This window comes from Moschus berezovskii, chromosome 27, assembly GCF_049115385.1.
Source record: "Moschus berezovskii isolate FMDL1 chromosome 27, NW_MosBer_1.0, whole genome shotgun sequence".
Taxonomy (NCBI): domain Eukaryota; kingdom Metazoa; phylum Chordata; class Mammalia; order Artiodactyla; family Moschidae; genus Moschus; species Moschus berezovskii.
In genome coordinates, this window is record NC_142486.1 from 3,160,297 (window position 1) to 3,182,743 (window position 22,447).

Sequence of the window (22,447 nt, forward strand, 5' to 3'; positions counted from 1 at the left end):
AGGAGCAGGCTCATGGGCAGGAGAGATCCTGAAGGTAACACTAAAGGTCCTGAGCAGCTGATCTGGAGATACAGAGATTATCCAGCAGACCCAACCTTACACGCGAGTGACCTCCAAGCAGAATGTTCTCCGGCTGGTCACAGAAGAGAAGGTCTGACAAAGGGGTTCCCTCGCTCGGATGGGAGGGGCCACAGGAAAAGGAGCTAAGAGTGGGCGCTGGTCCACAGCTAGCAAGAAAAAGGAAGAAAGGAAACAAAACATGGCGATTTCAGTCCTACAGCCCCAACTGCGGAATTCTGCCTGCGCCAGCGACCCCTCCTCACCGTCTACTTCCCCCTTCGGACCCGGAACACCCATGACGTCATCCTGTGTCTGTCCCCCCACCGGCTGCTGGAAGCAGGACAGGCAACTCGTCCCCGTACCCACGGGTCCCCGGGGGAAGGACTGTGCCCTCCACCCTCAGGGCTGTACTTGATGGACTACACCCAGGGGCCTTAGATGGGATTCGGGACTTGACCTGATACAGGAAGGGGTGAGATCTGGGGACCGGGACACGGGGTGCGTGCATTCTGCCCGTGGACGAGGGTCGCTGGGACAGAGGGCAGACTGCAGCCAGAATTCTGGATGAGCCCAATGACCATGCCCGGTCTAACCACCTCCCCAAGAGTGAGTGGTGCTCCCCAGGGGTGGTGGGGAAAGGTGTCTGGGCATCAATAAAAACAGGGTGGGGTGGGAAGGAGAGAGTTCTAACCAAGTTCACATGACCGGCTGGGGTGTAGGGTGGGTCCAAGAGACCTCGAGCTGCGGTCTCAGCTTCAAGGCCTTGGCTTTTCCAGGGCAGCCAGTGCCTGCTCAGCAGGAGGCGGCACGGAGGAAGCGCCAACACGGACAGACAGGTGGTCTCCCCCCAGAGTGACACGACCACCACCCCCCAAACCCGGGCGACATGCCTCGTGACAGCCCGAGACCTAATGCGAGCAGGGACTGGCCCGCGGCGGGCGGAGCACCCGCGCCCAGCGCAGCGGGACCCGCAGTCAGCGCCCGCGGCGCCCACAAGCGCCTGCCTGAACCTCGCAAGCAGGCTGCAAGGGGACACGGAAGCCCGCACAGCCTCTGTTTTAGCTCACAAAGTTCACACTGAGGCAAAACCGGGCCATCTGGAGAAAAGCAAAGCACACCCGTCACAGAGTCGGGATGTGGGAGCACCTCCAGCAGAGACCCCGGCCAGCCCACCAAGGACCAGGAGGGCGGTGGCACGGCTGCCCGGCGGGGGCCGCGGTGCTTTATAACTATTGGCTCAACTGCACAGACGCAGCTTTGTTTTCAATGGTTTCCTTTTTTTATTATTTATTTTCTCTCAACCCTCCCTCAACCCTCCTTTTCAGCCTCAGGTTGTACTCTGTCTCCTCACCCTCCTGGGAAACAAGGAGACACTGCAGGCACCTGAAAGGGTGTGAAGAACGGAAGAACATACCGACTGGAAAGGACATTCGAGATTTGGGTGAGAATTCTTCCTCCATCCAAAAGCGAGAGCTATGCTGACTTGGGGTCATAATTCCTGTGTGTGTACTTTTTCCTGTACTAAGCATGGCTAGGATATTGCATACATACATAGTGACTATCTCTGAAAAGCGTATGTCTCATTTGCAATCTTTAAAAAACTGATGAAATGGCGTCACGCGGTGTGAACACAGCCACTGGTTCTGCGCGCCTCGAGCTCATCCCTGTTCAGTGCTGCAGCAGATCTCACCCTAACGTATTTAAATAAGCCATTCTTGCTGCTGATCAGTGAGGAAGTCTCCAAGACGGCCCCGAGGCATCTCCTGCTTTTCGAGCTCTTCTGGAGTCTCCTCCTGTTTAACCACAAGGACACGGCAGAAGTGGCGGTGTAACTTCCACACTAGGGTCATGAAGACACTACAGCCTGTGCCTTGCACTCTCAGATCACGTGCCAGGGTTAAAGTCAGCTGCCACGCCATGAGGACACTCCGTCAGCCTACAGAGAGCTGGGGCCTACTGCCAACAGCCAGCATCAAGCTACCAGCCAGCATCGCAAATGTTAAATCACCTTAGCATTCCGGAGACTCATCAAACTTGCTCAGGATGGTTTGGGACACATTTCTGGTTTGGGTTTAGTTTTCATATCCACATTCATAAGTGAATTTGGCTGATAACTTTTATATCATGTTCTGCTTCTCTGGTTTTTACATAAAGATTATATTTGTGGTATAGAAGAAAAAAACATTTCTTCTTTTTCTGTTTTCTGGCACAGTCTGATGTAAAATATTGGAATAAGTCTTCTCATTGAACATCAGGTAGAATTGGCCTGTACGACCTTCTAGGTCTTATGTTTTTTGAGATTTTACTTTGCTTTTGGTGGGGACATCTTCAAACTACTCAAGCCATTTCTTCCAAGGTTGTAAGTTCATTCAGGTTTTCGATCCTTCAGTAAGTCTGGGTAGGTTATCTCTGTGTAGGAGACTGCCTGTTTCAACTAAGTTTTCCACTTTACTGGCATAAAGCTGTCTATAATGTATTGCTTATGTGTATCATTTTAGCTTTCCCCAGTCTTCCCAGTTTTGACTATTAGTCTTTCCAGAGAACCTACTCTTTGCTTTGTTGGTCCTCCGCACTGCATGTGTATTTCCTGTCTTTACTCTCTGTTCTACGTTACATCTTTGAATTTGTTATACCCTTTTTTAACCTAGCTCGGAAGACACACAGCGCATCACTCTTCAGTCTTTTTTTCTAGGGTAGCATTTACAGCCAGGCCCCTCCTCTTCTAAACATCACGGCTGCATCCATAAGTTGCCTTTTCATTACTCCTCAGTTCTAATTCACATTAAAGTGTCTTTTCGATCCTGACTTATTTGGAAGTGTCTTAGAGTCTGAATGAGAGTGTGCAAGATGCTCTCTCACTGTATTTCAACGCCCATTCCATCCTTTGTTCCTCTCGCACAACAATGGGGATGACGATTACGCGCCCAGCAAGCACACACTACACCCTATGGCCTCCCTTGTAGGAAGGCAGGGCCTTCTCAGGCTCCCCTAGTAGCTCGGGTGGCAAGGAATCCACCCGCATGCAGGAGACCTGGGTTCCATCCCGGGTCGGGAAGACCCCCTGGAGAAAGGGATGACAACCCACTCGGTATTCTCGCCTGGAGAATCCCATGGACAGAGGAGCCTGGCGGGGTACAGTACACGGGGTCACGCAGAGTGTGACGTGACTTAGGGACTAACACACAGGGGCTGCTAAGTTCCAGTCAGCAAAGATGAGGGCATGCCATCATGCAGGACGGGGCCTGCAGGGGCACCGTCACCCCTCCCCGCTGCCTGCCTTCTTCCCGCCTTAAATGAAGATGTGGCGGCAGCGTCACCCTGCACCTGCAGGTGACCCTGGGGATGGAAGGCATGAACTACAATGGTGGGGCTGGCCCTAGAGAAGCCGGGGTCCCTGGGGACCAGGAAAGCATCCCCACTGGACGTGAGAGAGAATCTCCCTGAACTGAGCTCAGTCAGTCAAATGCAATCCCTAACTGATGAAGACGTGTTTGAGACATCCCTCTGGAGGCGGCACTGGGGCACAGCGGACGGCCCACTGGACTTTGGGAGGTGACATCACCTTGGTGGTGGGCTTCCTGGTCACAGACGACGTCACACACACAGAAGCATTTACAACTCGGACTAACAATAAAACCAACACCATCTCCTCCCCCACCCAACCTGCAAGACGAGGAAGGCTCCCCTCCCGCCCCTCTGGCCCCAGCTGCTCTGGATTCTGTTCCACTTTCCCTGGTTTCTCCCTGAGAGTTCCACTCCACGGTTGCACTAAATGACACCGCCCTACTTTTCTTCTCTTTAAACCTCATACAGAATGGCCACACTGCCTATTTTCCTGCGCGTTTCTTCTCCCCTCAGCATTGTGAGATGCACCTATTAATATTATCCGGACACAGGAGGCCTGGGTCCACGTTATCTACTGCATGACTACACCGCGCGCCCTCCACTCCGCGCTAATGGAGACGCGGGTTTTTCTGGGCTTCAGGCTATTACAAAATGCTGCTGTTTCACTCTCCTACTCATCTCCTGGGGACCGCGGGGCAGGCTCTCTAGCAAAGTGCTTCCTGACGTGGCACACGTGGGAACCGAGGACATCCACGTGGCACGCGGGAGGTAAGCCAGAGGGGCTGGGGGGTCTGCAGAGGCTGCAGCGGTGGCGCAGACTCTGGCAGCCTCGACAGACGAGGGAGCAGTCAGATGGAGGGCACCAGAGCCCCACAAGCGGGGCGGAGCCCTGTGGGCACGTCGCCCCACTAGCAGAGACCCCCCCTCCTGAAGGGACCAGTCTGCGTGCGGCCCCCTGGCCATCACATCAGCGGGCGCCCCTCCTCGCCAAACCTCAACACTGTCAAGACTTCATTTTTGTTAAAAAAAAAAAAAAAAAGGAAAAAACAGCTCTGTGGTCTTAATTCCCATTTTCACCACTAACGAGATGCAGCGCCCTTTCACGCTTACTGTCCACTCTTATTTCCTCTTCCGTGAAGCACCTAAGCATCTCTCTTGCCAGTTTATCAGGCTGCTTCATCTTTTCAAAGAGACTTTCTCCCCACATTGTTACCATCTCCTGGACTGTGACGGTCTAATGTATTATGAAATCTCCATGCTTACAGCCTGTTTTCCACTTTGACTGTTCATCACTTGATAGAATAAGAGATTGTTTGTCAGTCTCTTCATGACTTTAGCTCTCTGTGTCTTCTTTAGGAAATTTTTCTCTGTGCTATTTATCATTCATTCCCAACTTAACTGTTTTGCAGTCAGAGAACATGTTCTATGAATCAGATAATTTAAAGTACGTTGAGTTTTACTTCCTGCTTGAACGTGAGGGGGTGTGTGTGTGTTTACACGCCCAGTGTTTATTTGACAATAAAATGCATTTTCTAATTGTTAAGTGGAAGGTTCTATAACAAATGTCCGACAGATGAGAGATAACAAACGCCGGTGTGGGGAATGGGCGACAGATCCAGCCTGGCCATCTGCTGACACACACACTGTGCAGAGCTTCCTTAAGAGGCAGAGTTCAGTGGCTGAGAGAGAGACTGCAGAGCCTCACAAGACTGGAAACACTTCCGCTATGGGCTTCCCTGGTGGCTCAGTGCTCAAGAATCCGCCTGCCAAGCAGGAGACGCAGGAGACTCCGGTTTGATCTCTGGCTGGGAAAAATCCCTGGAGGAGGAAACTGCTACGCACTCCAGTACTCTTGCCCAAAAAATCCCACGGACAGAGGAGCTTGGTGGGCCGCAGCCCCTGGGGTCGTGCAGTCGGCCATGCCTGAGCACCACACCACCACCACCCAGTCCTTCACAAAAAAGGTTTGCCAACTCCTACTATTGTGTTCAAGACGACTTCCTTTTTGTCTGCTTAACATCAATTAACGAAAAGAGCTGTGTAAAAACCTTCTGCGACAATGACACTCCTGACAGATCGTTAACCTGTTTACGCCGAGGCTGTTTTACTAGCTCTGAACACTAAGCCGCGCCCTTTCCTGCTGCCGTTCCTCTCCCGGACGCACTGGTCCCTTTCGCCCCGGCAATTACCTTCTGCCTGGAGCGTTTGGATGACAGTTACCCTAACCGCCTTTGGTCGTCTCTCAGGTCTCACATTCTGGGTGAGCCGCTCGTAAACAAAGCTGCAGGCAGCTGGACTCCGGCGGCCGCCGTGTCCCCTCGCTGCGCGCACACAGAGCCTCAGCCGGCCTTTTCCTTCCGCGCCTCGTCTGCGCTTCCCACCCGCCTCCCCAGCCCCGCTCCCGACTTCCGCTGACAGACTTGTACAGGGCAGCTCCGCCGGCACGCGGGCGCTCTGTCCCCTGACCAGGGAGGGAACCCTCGGCCCCCTGCCTTAGAAGTGCTGAGGTTTAATCACTGGGTCACCAGGGAAGTCCCCTACCTTTTTTTGAATTAAGAATTTTTTAACTCTATTTTTTAACCATTTTCCCCCAAAAGAAAGTGGTTTATTGCTTTTAGGACAAAGTAAAATGCTCTCAGAAATTTTTTTAGTGAAGAAAATTCTTTTGGAACTTTAAGGGTTTTCTAAAACGCTACTTTTGTCCGCTTCAATACAGAAAACTCTCCAGAGGCCACTGCCGGGGCTGGAAGGCGCAGTCCGCAGCCCTGGGTCCCCTCCCTGCCGCTGGCTGAAGCCACCTGTTCAGAAGCAGGGCTGGCGCTCGTCCGTGCCCTCCCTGCCCCACCGCCTGGGGTGCTCCTCTGCCAGCACCCACTCCAGCTCTTCCTCACCACCACCAGCCCCCTCCCCGCCTCAGCAGCCTGCACAGGAGCCTGGGGGCCAGGCAGGGGCCAAGCTGCTCCTGGTCAGGCTGGCTCAGAAGGAAAGCCAGAGGCCATGTGCCCCCTGCTGCCACTTAAGGCCCTAGTCTGGTTGTGGGGTCAGCACGCTTGAAATGAGGCATTGGCCTTTTCAGGCTTCTCCCAAGCGCTGCACCATGAACTCGGGACGTCAAATAAAGTGGGAAGGTTCATAGATGTCTCTCCCCGACAGAACACTGTTAAGAACAGCTAGACCGTTATCCTCAGACTTAAACCCCTCTGCTTGCTTCTTCCTCGTTTATTTTTATTGTGTTTTTTTAATGGAGAAATACATCATCTCTTTTCAAAATAGAGCTTGAAAAATACAAGGAGCACAGATACTATAAAAGAAAGCAAACTCCAGTCATGAGATACTACGCACACCGTATGAAAAAATAGTCCGATATTCAGGTAATGAAAACTAGAATTAAAAAGCTCCAACTTTCCAGCTTGGAAAAACAAGTACAATTACACGAAACATTTAATAAACTAATTTTCCCCCAGTGTGTGAACAGAACGACAGGACTAAATTTGTGCCTGGCAATTTCAACGACACAATAGCTATTCAAAATACAGAGGCACTGTACACACGCCACCTGTTTATTGCAGCAGAAGGGAGAGGACCACACAGGGAGCAGGAACACCAGGTACCGGGCGCCAGGAATTCATGGTGAACAGAGTCTCAATCACTGCACAGCCCACAACGGAGACGACCATCATCCAACTCTGGGGAAACTAGTCAAAAGGACGGGGAAAGAGTTTAAGAAGCTGCAGTTTGAGATGGAAAATGCACGTGTGGTAGAAAGGAACACTGCCGGGTATGGGAAGTCAGGACCAGGCTGTGTGGAAAACCTGTTAGGTTTGCAGTGTCCAGAATAAGACTAAGTTTTCATTCACCTACAAGTGCAGGCATTCCTGGTTTTCAACACGAATGTTCTGCGGCTTAATTATGAGTGGTGTTTGTTTTTTTTTTTAATTTAAAGAAAGGTATTTTGAATCTTTTGCAGGATAAACAAGAGGAGAAAGCTGACCAGATGTCAAGTGCTTGCTAGAAACTTATGTTTCTACATGTAAATTTCACTAATGAATTTTAGTAAGTCATTACAAATAAAAATGGATTTAAAATTCTAGAGAAAATGCTTTTGCTTACACGTTTAAATTAGAAATTAACTTTACCATAAGCAGGTATTCTGTGGAGTATACGCATCTTATGTGGAGACTGAACGGCCATCCAAGATGGATAACATGCTTCACAGGAATTACTTTTAGTAAAACTTCACTGAAATACTAGCCATGTGGCCACAGGACTGTTGGTTTCACATCATGGTTAAGAAAACACTAGCATACTGAGTTTTCTGTGAAACAATATACAAGCGCACCGTGTGCACACAAGCAAAGAGAAGGCAGTGGGGGCGGAGGATACAAAAAGGTTTTTCTTAAGACAAATGATTAAGGACAAGAGAATATGGAGCTTTGTTAGCTCAATACAGTATCTGCTGTCTGACCGCTGATTGTACGCACCCTGAAACAGTTCTACAGATAAAACCAGTGTCTCCTTTCTTGATCCTGTCCCATCAAAACCAAACACTTACTAATCACTGTTCCAATGCCAGGTGCATATCCTGAGAGCTGATATCTCATTTGAAAGGGTTGCTCACAGGACTGAGCCAGGCGGACTGGGTGCCTGTTCTGAAGTACAGTACACCACTCGCCACACAGTGGAAAGCCATCTGAAGATTAATAATGAAGAACACCCTTCAGGAAAAGACTGAAATTCACCAAGCTGAAAAATCTAAAATTAGTTCTACGTTCTAATAAAAATGTACATAAAGTGCATCATTAGCATAAGGAATTCTGATACCAGTTTGTATTGCAAACTTCCCCCAACAATGCATCCAACATCAATCCCTTCCAGATGTCAGTCATGGGTACAAATATAGCTGGAGGGATTTTTTCCTCACTTTTTCCTCCTAAAGGGCAGGAGTGCTTTGAAATAGCATAACTGTGGCTAACACATAAGTAACCTGACACGTTAATAACAGTACTTCTAGCTTCACGTACTAACCTGGACTTCTGATCAAGATCAGCCCATAAGAGAAGTCACCAAATACACCTAATAAACCTATCTGGAACCGTATCTAGTCTGGTACCCTTCATTCTCCTCCATTAGCATGTGAAGACAGCAGGTTGAGTTGGCAGATACTGTTTATGGACCCTCGAGGTGTTTTTCTCAGTTCAATCTGTTTTATTGAATTCTTGATAACAGGAATAGGATCTGCAGGGAGAGCAGGGGTACTGGGAAGGTCTGCAGTGCATGTTCCCCATGAAGCCAACAGAAGCTGCTGTCTGAATAGTTTTCAATCAAGTCACACTGGTCTCTCTATGAGAACATTCCTCTTCTGTTTTGGCTGCCTTGGTCCTTTCTTCTTGGTGACGTGACAATGTCCTCTAAACTCCTACGATAGGATTAGCGATGCTTGTTGCTGCGCTCCCTGAAGGCCTGGGTGGATGGCTGACCAGCCGTGTTGAGGAAACGACTCTGGTGACCATGGGTTTCGGTGCTGGAGTAACAGCTGGCTGTGGAGCAGTCTGAGGGATGCTTTCGCTGGACGCACCCCCCAGGCTGTCGCTGGGATTTGCTTGCTGCGAGGAAACTTCAGGAAACTGTACGCCGGTCACAGATGCTGCCGTTGCAGCCAGGGCAGGACTGTTTCTGCCTTGAGTGCTGCCAGTCACTGGGCCAGTCTTCGAAGTGGCAGGAAGTGATGACACAGGCGTGCTGTTCTCACTGTTGACAGACAAGTCAAGGCTGCCGTCATCCAAGGCTGTCAATCTGACACCTTCTGTCGAAAGTGTTTTCTTTTTCTGAAGCACATGATTAGGCAGTAGTTGATGAAGTTCCTTTCTTTTCAAATGCATTGCAGCAATTTTCATATCCATCTCAAACATTTTACTATTTATTGCTTGCCTATACACAGTGTCTGTGAAAGACTGGATATCATAGGTGAGGTCAATACTGAGAACTTCAGAGTTTTCTGGCTTTTTTAACACTAACCCAATCACCCACATTGTACGAAATTCTTCCTTGTCAGGACTCTCCTTGGGTGCTGGAAATGACTGAGGATTCACATGAGCCAGTGTAATAAATTCATTCTTCTCCAAGCTTCCGACCAGGATTCGGATTTTTGATTCCACCAAGCCCACCCACTCTAGATGTTGTTTCTCTGTTGGGGCACTTGCCAGAAGCACAATGTAATGCTTGTACTTCTGGAAGAAGCTGGGCGCTTCGAAAAGTTTGGACCACTCTGCCTTACTCAGCAAAATCTCATGTGTGATAGCAAGCCCTTGCTTAAACTCCTCGATCATGACCATCCGTGTTGAAACAGACACATTGTACGTGGAGTTCTGCTGTGGGTATGCTGGTGTGATTATGGGCATGAGATGGTACCTATCACTGGGGTTTACTCTGGGGTCCCAGACAGGCAAATTCAGATTCCGTTCTTCGGGCTCTTTCAGTAGCACTGGATTCGGCCATTCCCACTCAGAAAACACCAAGAAAAATTTACGGACAAGAGTTGATGCTATGGCATTTGGATAAAGCTGGCAAGTTCTTGCTACTAGCATCGCCCAGGAAACACCACCGAGGAAACCTAGTATATTGGAATAAATATTGTGGCATTTGGCCCACAGCTTGATGGCTCTCAGAGTTAATCTGAAGTTGTCAATGTTTGGTACTAGATGTAAAATCTCATCAGTTACCCGGCAACCATTAAGGCTTCTTATGCATCTTATATCTAAGTTTTTAAGCAGACTGTCATCTCTTAGGTCCAAATCTTCAGGAATAGTCTGCAGTGCTAATCTTGCAAACAAAATATCAATCTCTATCCCATCGAAACACAGTTTGATAACTGGTACAAATGCCTCCTCAACAGCCCTTAAATCCTTTACTTCTTCATGTAGTTTCAATTTATCATAGAAGGAGGTGAAAAAGTCGCTTCTATCAACGTGTCTCGGTGCCACGCACAACGCATCGATATCTGCACCTTTCGTATGCACCCCTAACCTGTAAGAACCAAATGTAAATATTTTCCCTCCAACATTTTCAATTACAGCTTGTGGAAGACTCTTGCTTTCACTGATTTCTCGTATCCATTCCTTTACCAGATTATTTAATTTCTCCAAAATTAAAATCCTGCGCTGCAGTTCCTCTTCCTCTTCAAAAACCCCGAAGGGCTTCAGAGTTTCAATTAATTTCTGGGTAAGTATGCAGTCAGTCTCCCTGGGGGGTGCTAAACTGATGGGGGAAGAGATGCCGTAGTGCTTGGGCGGCGGCGGGGTCCGCTGTGGTCCCAGGGTGGTCACCGGAAACGGCATCATCTCTAGCGCTGGCCCCGCCACGCCGCGTCCCCCGCCACCGCGACCTCCGTGGCCGCCGCCCGGGTCATGATCCGCTGAGGCGGGAGGGGCGGGGCTCCTACCAGCCCAGGTCCGACCCGCTCCCGCTCCGCTCCCGCCGCTTCAAGCGCCTCTCCACGGTCCCCTCGGCCCCAACATGGCGCCGGGGCCCTCGCCGCTGCGTTCTAGAACGCCCACGCACGCCACGCCGCGCGCCACGCACGCCACGCGCCGCGCCCGCCACGCCTGCCACGGCGCATGCGCGCGCGCAGAGCCTCCTGGGGGCTGTAGTTCCGGGGGCCCCTCCCCGGCGTCCGGCCGGTCCGGGCGGGCAGGGGTGCGCCCCGGCTCCGGCCGTGTCAAAGCCGTGTGAGGCGTCTGCCCAGACCTACCGTCCGTCTGCTCGCTCGCCATCTCCTCCGCGCCGGGGCTCCCGCCGCACCTCCAGGGGGCCTCTGCCCTCAGGCCCGTCCTTGTGGGGAAGCGGCTCTGGCGCGTCGCCCGTGGTCGGCTGTCCGGGTGGCGCGGCGGCCGCAGCTCCGCGTTCTCGGTCCTGTCCCGTCCGGCTCCGAGGGCCCCATCTGCTGACCTCTGGCTTCCGCGGCTCCCGGCGCGGAGTCTGCAGCCGGCTAGCCCGCTGCTCGCCTGTCTCGTCTGTGTGACAGCTGTAAGAACCCGTGTGGTGTCCTGCGGCGTCGCCACCGAGGAGCAAGGGGCGAACCTGTTTCACCTCGCGCGGCAAACGCCGAGTCACGCGCCCGGGGGACTCGGGCGCGCCCGTGGAGCAGGCCCCCGCTCTATTCTCTCGGCCCTCGCCGTGCGGACACGTGGCAGACCGTCCCATCAGTTCCCCGAGACCCTCGGCCCGTGTTTCTGTCCGCATGCGCCGGGCCTGCCGTGTTCTCTAGTTCTCTTCAGTCGCATTCACTCTGAGGTTTAAGCCATCACCAAAGTGTCCCTTTACAAACTTGCATTTTTATTACTAAAAGCATCTTTTTCTTTTCCAAATCCTCCCTGCCTTTTGGGATGACATTCCGTTCTTTCCTGTTTTCTTTCTACATTTCATTCAATATTTTAAATCTACTTACTCAATATTTTATAACTAATGGTTTCAGTTCCCAGGTTCTTGAGAATTTGATTCTACAGTTTTCTACTGACTCATTTCAAGTAGCATCACTTCATGTGTCTTGTTATTTGGGGTTGTGAGCCCATCTCTGGCCAGATCTGGGAGGCCTGTGTGGAAGCATGTCCTTCCAAAGAGTACTTTGTTCTAGCCGATGTCCTTGTACATCATCAAATTATGTACAATGTGATTTCTTATCCACATCACTTAAATAGTACAATTCTGAACTCCAAACATGTGAGAGGAAGAGTGATTTTCAATTCCAGGAGAGAGTATTTAGTTTTTCCCACCCAGAGCCCAGGTCAAGAGAGAGAACTCTGTCATCTCCTTTTACCAGGTAGCAGATTCTTCCTATTCTGTCTTCATTAAGTGTGTCCACCTTTATAGTTTTCAAATATATATGAGGTCTCAGTTCCAACTCCCTATATCTTTCTTGGACAGCTATTAAACTTAAGTTTCTTGGTTACAAAGACTGGGAAATACCTGGAAGGCAATTGTAGCTTCATAATCAGTTCAGATTCTAAGGTCCTCATTTTGTCGTTCTTTTCACCCCTAGGGACTCCTTTATTTTGGGAGGTTCTCAGCTATGCATCTAAAAGGAGAACTGTTACAATTCATCCAGCACTTCCAGATACTTAATACAGAAAGATCTTCCAGGCTAATTAATCCCACATATTGACACTTTCTCAACCTATTTCAACGTGGTATGTCTGCTAAACATTCCAGCAGCATAGCTACCAATACGGCCTTTAGTGACCACCATGTTGCTTAGTACAATGGCTTCAATGGTCTGCACCTGTTGACCTGCAGCGGACTCACACTGGCCTCCACGGCATCACACACTGTGTTGTCTCGAACATCTCTGGTCTCCCTGCAGTCTAATTTGCTCCTTCACTACTTTTCCTCTAAAGTTGGAGCTCTTCAAGTTTCCTTGTTAGGCCCTTGACTCTCCTTACTGTATATGTATTTATTACCTGGGTCATCTATCAATCTTCACAGCTTAAGTATCACCTATTAACAGCTTAAGTTTTTATAAGCTGCTCTCTTACAAGCTCCATATCCACATCATCTGACTTCCTTCCTGACACCTCCTCTTGGATGTCTCAAACTGGACACAGTCTACAGAGAACTCTTACTCCCTCCATAACCTGTTTCTCTCTGGGAAGTCACCACTTTGGTAAATGGCACCTCCATCTACGCAGCTGCTCTTACCAGAAATCTGGGCGTCATTCCTGACACCTCTTTCTCATCTTTGATGTCCAGTTCACTCACAAATATTGATTCTACCTCCAGAATACATTTGGGATTCATCAGCTTCTACCTGCTTTTTCATAACTCTAGTCCAAGCTACCATCAACTTTCATCTAGACTCCTACAATAAAGTAATTAACCTATTACTGACTCTTCAAAGTATTCTCTACCCTGTAGCCACATCAGTCTTTAACCCCTTCAGTGGCCTCCCATTAAACTTAGTTTAAAATTCAAAATCCCTAACAACCCCTACCATCTCTCCAGCTTCACCTCTCACAACCTCCCCCACCCTCCAGCTGCCTTGCCTTTTGGTCACTCTCATTTGTTTCATTCTCTCACATATTAAAAAGCAGAGACATCACTTTGCCAACAAAGGTCTGTACAGTCAAAACTATGATTTTTCCAGTAGTTATGTGTGGATGTGAGAGCTGGACCATAAAGAAGGCTGAGTGTCAAAGAATTGACATTTTCAAACTGGTGCTGAAAAACACTTGAAAGTCCCGTGGACAGCAAGGAGATCAAACCAGTCAATCCTAAAGGAAATCAACCCCTAATATTCCTTGGAAGGACTGATGTTGAAGCTCCAGTACTTTGGCCACCTGATGTGAACAGCCAACTCATTGGAAAAAGACCCTGATGCTGGGAAAGATTGAAGGTAGGAGGAGAAGGAGACGACAGAGGATGAGATGGTTGAATGATATCACCGACTCGATGGACCTGAGTTTGAACAAGATCCAGGAGCTGGTGATGGACAGGGAGGCCTGGCATGCTGCAGTCATGGGGTCGCAAAGAGTCGGACACGACTGAGCAACTGAAGTGAAGCCTTATTTATGAAATCTTTCTTTTAGCTGTGTAACTTTATCTCTGATGTGTGGGTTTTTAAACTATTTGGAGTAAGGCTCCAACTTCACTTTTTCTTCCCTGCACGTTCCCTGGCCATACTTTAGCCAGTTCCTCGTATGTTTTGTGTCTTTCAAACAACCCACACCAGGTCTGATCTGCCCCCGTGTCTTTTGTGTAAAGCGGCAAGCCTTCAAAGGCTCCTTAGATAATGTGGCCTGAAGTCTCCGGGGGTGGCGGGGGAAGGTGCTGCCAGCCAGGCCCCAGGTGGGCACCATCCGGCTTGGGGGACAGGGCTTCGAGGCTTCCTTCCAACACCCCGCCTCTATGTGGAACTAAAGGCTGTAATGTTTTTTTTTTAATCCAAGCAGTGAATCGAAGGATGAAACTGGTTTGTTAGCAGCCAACCATTCAACTTTATGTTCTCTTTGAATCAAAAATCCTCAAGAACAGACTTCCCTCGTGGTGCAATGGATAGGAATCTGCCTGCAACACAGGGACGTGGGTCTGACCCGCAGTCTGGGAAGACACCACACTCCTCAGAGCAACTGAGCCGGTGCGCCTCGAGCCCAAGAGCCGCAACTCCTGAGCCTGCAATCCTGAAGCCCGTGTGCCCAGGAGCCTGTGCTCTGCAACGAGAAGCCTCGGCAGCGAGAAGCCCAAGTGCTGCAACAGAGTACCCCCTTCGACGCAACTGGAGAAAAGCCCACACACAACAGCAAAGACCCAGCACAGCCAAAAATAAATAACAGAAACCCTCAAAAACGTCTTTGAGGTTCAGTCGATTTTCTGGTTTTAGACTGATGGGGAAAGTTGGATATTGTTTTGCTTTTACCCAACCACATAAACGAAAGTTTTCTCACAGTGACTGCCTCTGAGAACAGGCTCAAGGGGAGTCTCGTTCAAGACTCAAGAGGCAGCTACTCTTCAGTAAGCGAGAAAAGAATCCAGATCACCTCCTTCATCCTGAGAGAAGTGTTATGAAACGTCACAATCGTGGCAGGAGGGAAAAAAGGTCAAAAGCAAACAGCACCGAGAAGCTGGGGGACGCGGGACAGAACTCACAGCACACAGCAGCTGAGGCAGCAGCGGCCTCACCAGATGCCGGGACACCCCAGTTTAGTCAGGGCTCAGGCCTGTCCACCCCTCCATGGACAGGATGGGATGGCAAACACACACCCAGTCGGCTGCTCAGACGACACGCCCCTCCCCCGCCCCCCGCCCCTCCAGGCAGCCTCACAGGAGACAGGAGGCTGGCAGGCCACGCGGTTGGTGCCAGAGCAGCGCATTCCTCCTCACTCCAGCCCCAGCCCACGCTGGTGGGCACCCAAGCCCCCTGTAGGCCACCCCACCGCCCATCCCCTATACAGAAAACCAGTCCCAGCCCTGCATCCTGGGGTGCGCCTTGAAGCCCAGACCTAGAGGAGCTTGCCCTCCTAGTTTGTATCAACCCTTAAACAGGCATTTAATGAGCACCTGCTGTATGCGAGACCACACAGACACTGCAGGACGATGGGGTCAAGTCCAGGGCTGATGCAGAGACGTCCCTGCACAGAGAACCTCACGACACGGCAACTTTAGAAACCCTCTTAGCTTGCCTCCCTCCAAAGAAGGCACCTGGAGCCAAGAAGGCCCTGCCTCCCAGACAGGAACAAGGCCAGGCAGGCCGCAAGGAAGGCACCCCAGTCCCTCGGGGGGACCGCAGTGCCCAGCCCGGCTGAGGGCCCGGGACACAAGGCCTCGGGCGCCTGCAGGAGGTGCAGGCACAGCCGGCAGGCTGAGTTCCTGCCTCGTCCAGGTCACCGCGTCCAAACCAGCGGTTCCCACTCGAGGGCGAACTTGCCCCCTGGCCACTCAGCCAGGCCCAGAGACATCTGTGGTTGTCACGACTGGGAGGTGAGGCTGGGACAAAGCTAAGCGTCCTACCGGGCCCAGGCAGCCCACACAGCAGAGACCCGCTGGCCTGGAATGCCCCAGGGCTGTGGATGAGAATCCTGCTCACAAGCTCGCCTCCGACCCGGGACACAAACAAACCCCACACTCTCGCCTTCCCTCGCCACTGACAAAAACCACACGGCCTGCACCCCTCCCCAGGGTCGGCAGAAGTGACTGCCGCCTTTTTCCAGAGGACAGGCCCAGAACCCTCTCCACGGGGCATGAGCCCTGGATGCCAGCCTCTGGGAACAGGCAGGAGCGGCTCTGGCCCCGCCCGCGCCACCCAGGGCTGCCATCCTCTGGAAATCGTGGGCAGCCTGGCAGCTGGGAAAAGGCAGTGTTTATGGAAAACACGCGCCAGCACTGCCCAAGCATACACTACTGGCGTGTAATGACGGCCAGACGGGCCCAGAGAGCCGGGTGGGGTCTTCCTCCAGCGCCCTCAGACAGCCCCTTCCACCGCCTGGCCAGGAGGGGCGACCCGGCCACCCGAGGGGGCCTTGGGGGCTCCCGGAGCCTCCAGGATGCACGAGGGGGCTTTTAACCTGAAACCAGCACAACCAATGAGCCCCAGCGCACCACACAGGTGCTCTTCTGACGTGAGGACCAAGTGGGAACAGCCACTATCGCTGTGACTGTTCAGTAACCGGACACCTAGGGAGGCGGCTGCTTGTTCACATCCGCACACACGTCCACGCGCATGCACACACATTCACGTGCACACGTCCACACAGGCAGTCCATTCCTCTCGCACCCTTCTCCCAATGAGGTGGACCGCCCACTCCCAGGAGAGACACCGTCACCCATCTTCAAGGAAGGAGGCAGGGAATCAGGTGTCTGGATGCCCACCGCAGCCCACACGGCCTCACAGCCTCTTGGCGACACTCGGGTCCCTCGGGGCGCCTACAGCATCTCGGGGCTCATCACAGGCCACCCAGGTGGTGGGGCATCTTCTCTGAAGACGCAGGTGTTAGGAACAGGGCAGAGGCCGCCAGGGAGGAGCGGCCAGAGGGGCTCATCGACCACCCCCCGACAGCGACACCTTCACTCTCAGTCTCTCTGCAGTTCCCGCTGTCGCGAGGAGAGGGGCCCCGGGCCCCGGGGTGCACCAGGAGGGAGGGGCACCTGGGGACCAGGGGCTGCAGCGGACTCTACACGGGGGAACAGTGCAGAGCGTGAGTTCACACGTGCGAGCATGTGCACACAGCTGGGTATCACCAGGATCCCCAGACACCTGACACAAGGGTCCCGGGCTCCGGTGAAGCTCCGCCGCCCGTGCCCCATGAAGCAGGGCTGGACGGGGCGGGCCTGCCTGCAGGATCCTCGGTGCTCGCTCTGCAGCGTGGTCACTGGCCGGGGGGACAGTCCAGCCAGGAGGCACAGGGCACCCAGGCCACACCCGAGTCAGAGCCTGGCCAGAAAGGCCGACTCCCTGGGGCCTGGGAAGCCTGCTCGGGGCAGGGAACACAACCCGCTTCCAGCCCGGAGAAGTGCGTCAGTGAAACCCCACCCAGGTCAACAGACCCTTTCTCTGAAAATCTCCACCAGGCTAAATAGGCACCTTCTCCTGCCCCAACAGTGTAAAAGGAACAGGCCTAAATAGTGTTGCAGAACAAGAGACAAAGCCCTGCGCCCCCAGATGCATCCAGCCCCGTGGGCGCCCTGCTCCCCCTCCGCTCAAGCAGTCACCCCCGTAACCGGCCCAGCCCACATGCTCCCTCCTCTCCGTCCAGCAGAGGAAACACTGGGCAGGACGGTGACCGTGAGCTGAACACCCACCCCTCCACCCATGTGACGAGGAGAAACGGCCCCTTCCAGGCCTCCGAGAGCGAGGCGGGCAAGGAGCCGGGGCCTAGGGAGCAGCAGGGCAGGGCCGGTACGCAATCCACAGCCTGCAGCCAGGCCTGTGGGTGGAGCATTCGGGAAGCTGGTCCAAGGAGAATTAGAAACAATAACATCGAAATTAACACAACACTGTAAACCAACTCTACCTCGATAAAGTTAATTTTTACAAAAAACAATAAAAGAAACAACCCAGTACCATCAGTTATTCGCTGGGCAGCTCCTCATTCTCCCAAGGGCGTGCAGCTCTGCACAACATCGTGATAACACACCCAGCCCTGTCAGAGGGACCCCAAGACCGTCATAGGTCCACCCCCACTGTGAACTCACAGAACAAACCCCAGACAGGCAGTCACAGTCGGGAGCTCCCTGGGGCCCCTGCGAGGCGAGCACCCATCGTCCACATCACAAGACTGAGGCCAGAAGAGGTAGCAGGCTCCGCTGCCGCCCACCACCACCCGTGGCAGCCCTGGAGCTGGCACCACGGCCCCGGCAGGTCCCAGGCCCCCGGCCATCCATCCGCCTGCCACACCCTGAGCATGCAAGGCAGGCTCCGCACCAGAGGAGGACCAGAGCACACGAGTGTTCAAAACACCTGGGGACACACAGGATGCCATCGAGGGCTCCAGCCCCCGACCCCACAGGACCAAACGATGGGTCTCCTGAGGCCACCGAATGACCTCTGCTCTGAGCCACGTGAGACCACTCCATTTGCTCATATAAAACCACCATTTTCATAATGAACAAAAAAGAAGTCAAATACAACCCGAGATATGTTTAAGAGTCTTTTGGCATTTGAAAAAACATATATTTTTTATGGTGCTTACTATTAAGATAACCAGCTTCTTTCCACCAAGTGAATAAAAGCCAGACACAAAGCAGCGGCCTGCAGGCCCCAGAGGCTGCAGCCCCCTCAGGGGCCCAGGCTGTCCCAGCGAGCCTCCAGCAGTGACCTACCGCCTCCAGGCCGGGCCTCCTCCAGCCCAGACCCCGAGCTCCAGCACGGTCCCTAGTGCACCGCAGCTGAGACCCCTTCCTCCAGCAGCACACATCCCCCTGCCCAAGAGGCCCCAGGAGCCTCGGACGCTGAGGGCCTTTCTGTACCATGTCTGTCACCTGCACTGGCCAAGGTCCTCCCTGCCCCACGATGCCACAAGGTGACACGGAGTGGGCACCAGCAGGCCCTTCCATCTGTCCCCCTCCAGACACCCTGCCGGCCCGCGGCCCCCGCACCCCCGCCTCACCTGCCGTCATAGTGTCCACATCCCTGGCGGCCAGCTCCTCCACCTCCGACCTCTTCCTCAGCTCAAACCTCCGGGACAAGCCCTCTCGGGGCTTCCATAACTCCTGGATCAGGAGGGGCTTCTCATTGTCGCCGAACACCCGGAAGCCCTGGGCCTGCCACGTGTGCCCGCCGCCGCCGGCCTGGCCCACCACATCGCACAGCACATACTGGGCAGAGCACTCGGGGCTCAGCGCGTAGCGCTCCAGGGCCTCCCTCACCAGCTCCCGGGCGCTGGACGTGCCAGTGGCCAGGACGCTCTTGTAGTGGGTGCCTGAGCACACGCTGTCCCCGAACACCTTCAGGACCCCGGGGGCCGAGAGCTGCGTGGACAGCTCGGCAGGATCATCACCGGCTCCCAGGCCCGAGCAGGGGGTGTCCAAGTCGCGGTACTTGTAGCTCAGGGTCCGGGACAGCACACTGGACAGCAGCTGGCCCTGCCGCTTCAGCTTGCTCTTGGCAGGTGGGGACATGATGAAGTGGGTCCCATAGAACATGGTGGGCCCGTCTTCACCGACGAGCACCCAGGGCTCCAGCCAGCGGCAGGGAAGAGGCCGCGTCCTGGGAGAAAACAGAAGGCGGGTGAGCACCAACCAGCAGGAGCCCACGAGGCTCGGGAGAACTTCACCAGACTGGACAGCCGCCCAGGGCCCGCTGCCCCAGCAGAAGCCGCAGACACAGCACCTCGGGGGAATCAAACAGGGAGGATACGGCCGAAGCCAGTGGGACCGCGGAGGACAGAACAGGTCCAGAGCGGCTGGGGTTCCCTCCAGAGAAAGCCATCACTAGGAAGCTCCGCAAGGTCACCCAAGGGCGGACAAGAGACACCCAGACCCAGGGCAGAGTCCGGCGTGGCTTCCCTAAACGCCACCTGCCCCACCACACTGCCTGTGCTCCGGGAGACTCAGCGCACACGGCAACGCAGCCAGCCAACAGGCAGAGTCGGCCACGTGGGCCGAGCGGACAGCCGCCGCGGCCAGCACACCAGCCCCCGACACGCTGCTCTGGGCGGACCGGTCCTGGTTTGGAGGAGCCACTTCCCAGGACAGCAGCACTCGAATGGACACATGACCACAACAGACACAAAAGGGCTCTTCCAGAAGCAGTGGAGGCATGGCTGGAATGCCGGGGTCCACCCACGGCGTCCAGCCTGGCACGCGGGCCCTGGCCAGGCCAGAGGGGCCATCTTGCCGAGGAAATGAGAACACAGCGCTGAGACGCCGAGGAGCCACAAAGTCGTGACCCTCGAGCACTTGGGGCCCCAGAAGCGTCATAAAGTCGCGACCCTCGTGCACTTGGGGCCCCAGAGGCCTAGGCTTCCAGAGAGCGGGGTCCCGGGCCCTCCCCCACGTCCAGGCAGGTAGAGGGGAAGGAAGACGTCCTCCGCCACAGAAACTCGGGGCTCACGACCACTGGGGGAGCCGGAACCCTGCCAGCTCCTGACTCTGTGCCCCCTCCAGGCAGGCAGACCTGAGAGGACAGGTCCACTTTCTAGAAGGCTCTGGAAACCCAGGCCAGGCCCTGGTGAGAGCAGCTCTGGGCACCGGCCCCGTGACCAGCATCAGCACGGACTCTGCCTCATCCGTGACTCCCGGGTGCTGGGAGGGGCTTCCCGGGGGGGAAGGGGACCGCCCTGGGCAAGAGAAGTGACTAGGGAGCCCCCCGAAGATGAGGACCCACGCCCACACCGTGGGACCCAACCCGGCCCGGGCACTGACATCGAACCGCGTTCTTCCCGGCTGGCTGGCCCCTGGGGCTTGGTCACGGCCTGTGAGGTCATCACCCACCCCCCGACCCCAGGGCTGTGGGAACTAAGGCTGAGGAGCAGACCTGCCCTTCCGTTCCTCCAGAACCATCCTTAAGAGGACCCTGAACTCTTCAAAATGCTCCTGACAACGTCACACCCCAAAGACCGGCTTCCGAACGCTAACATGTGCCCACCGGGTGGGCTGGGGCCCCCTGCGCTGAGAGCCCTGCGCTATGGACCAGCTTTCTGCAGCCCCAACCTGCTGAAAACAGCCAGGGGTCCTCAGCGGAGGAGCGCATGAGGTCTCCGGGCTCGAGTTCGGCTGGAAAGAAGCGACTCCGTCCTCCCTGAGGTAGGTGCCCCAGCCTCCCCATCAGAGGCCACGGAGCCCAGAGCTGGCCTGGCTCCCCCTCTCAGACCCATCCGAAGCCCCAACTTCGGACGAAGGCACCACACGAGTGCCTTCAAACCACCACGCCTCCTGAGAGTCACACCACCCACCTCAGAAATTTCCAGCACGTGCCTCTGGCCACCACCCATTCTCCGCGGACCTGACCCTCCACAGACACACGGCTCACCTCGAGCACAGCCCCCATAGTCCTGACCCACCCTCGCAGTCCGCCAGGGATGTCTGGCAGGGAAACCTCTGTGTTCAGAGATGATGTCCGAGTATAAGAGTAAATACAATGCTGAAAATGGCGAAAGCCATGTCTCAGCAGAAGGCCAACTCACAGAAAAGTCAGGAAGTAATAAATGCGGGGATTTAAAAGGCCCCAGATACAACAGAGGCCTTCCCAGGTGGCTCAGTGGCAAAGAACCTGCCTGCCAATGCAGGAGACACGTGTTCAATCCCTGGGTTGGGAAGATCCCCTGGAGGAAGGAAAGGCCACCCACTCCAGTATTCCTGCCTGGAGAATCCCACGGACAAGGAGCCTGGCAGGCTACAGTCCACGGGGTCAAAAAGAGTCGGGCACAGCTAAGCGACTGAGCACAGCAGATACAACGAAGAAGTAAAAAGCTATTTTCCGCCAGGGGTGCAGCTTTACAGGTTCTGTAAGGTCTTACGGGTTCTAAAGCTTACGTGATTCTGCTTTAATTAAAACAGAATCACAAACACATAGCTGCTATGTGTAAAGACACGGAAGGGAGTGCCCCCCGCCCCCGGGGCAAAGCTAGCAACATCAACAAAGAAGGGGCAGAAAAAGTAGGAGACACTGCCTCACTCCCTTCCAGCAACTTGCTTCCTGAGCCCCAAGAAGTCCCAGGAAACACAGACCCTGACGGGCGGGGTCCGTTTTACAGGAGACTCTCGCCTCCCCACAGGCATTCCCTCTGTGGCCACCTTCAGGGAGGAACCACGGAGCGTGGCCACTTGCTCACACGCACCCTTCCCCCACAGTCACACACAGAATGCAGAGTACAGCCTGTTTGTCAAAATGGGACGCATGAGTTTTTTGCAAAGGGCAAGAGGCGTGCAGGAGTTTCCTCCGGAGCGGAGCACGCCCGGGGGAACCAGATCTGTTTTTTTGGAAGCGTGACCGGCCTTTTCCTCTTCTTCTCAGTCCCCTCCTCTTTCACACAAACTTGGGGAAACAGGGGCCCAAGGCTGCAGGTTGCCTGCTGTTGCTTCTCCTGGAGAATGTTTTTCTCTTGTTCTCAAGAGTCCA

The 22,447-nt window shown here is 53.9% G+C and overlaps 2 protein-coding genes across 3 annotated transcripts in view; both read right to left on the reverse strand.

Moving 5' to 3' along the window:
* RADIL (Rap associating with DIL domain) overlaps positions 1-22,447 on the reverse strand; it is a 52,849-nt gene that overhangs the window by 29,201 nt on the left and 1,201 nt on the right. For both annotated transcript variants that reach the window (XM_088833074.1, XM_088833073.1), the window contains exon 2: positions 18,996-19,594. In XM_088833074.1, the coding sequence (XP_088689200.1) occupies positions 18,996-19,530 (535 nt within the window). In that variant the 5' untranslated portion in view covers positions 19,531-19,594. The remainder of the gene's footprint in view (positions 1-18,995; positions 19,595-22,447) is intronic.
* On the reverse strand, positions 5,836-10,960 carry PAPOLB (poly(A) polymerase beta). Its single transcript, XM_055410394.2, has one exon. The coding sequence runs from the start codon at positions 10,740-10,742 to the stop codon at positions 8,814-8,816; it is 1,929 nt and encodes a 642-aa protein (XP_055266369.2). The 5' UTR covers positions 10,743-10,960; the 3' UTR covers positions 5,836-8,813.

Bases quoted from the DNA above. Each gene is read 5' to 3' on its own strand.
- PAPOLB (XM_055410394.2), bottom strand. From the start codon at position 10,742: ATGATGCCGTTTCCGGTGACCACCCTGGGACCACAGCGGACCCCGCCG.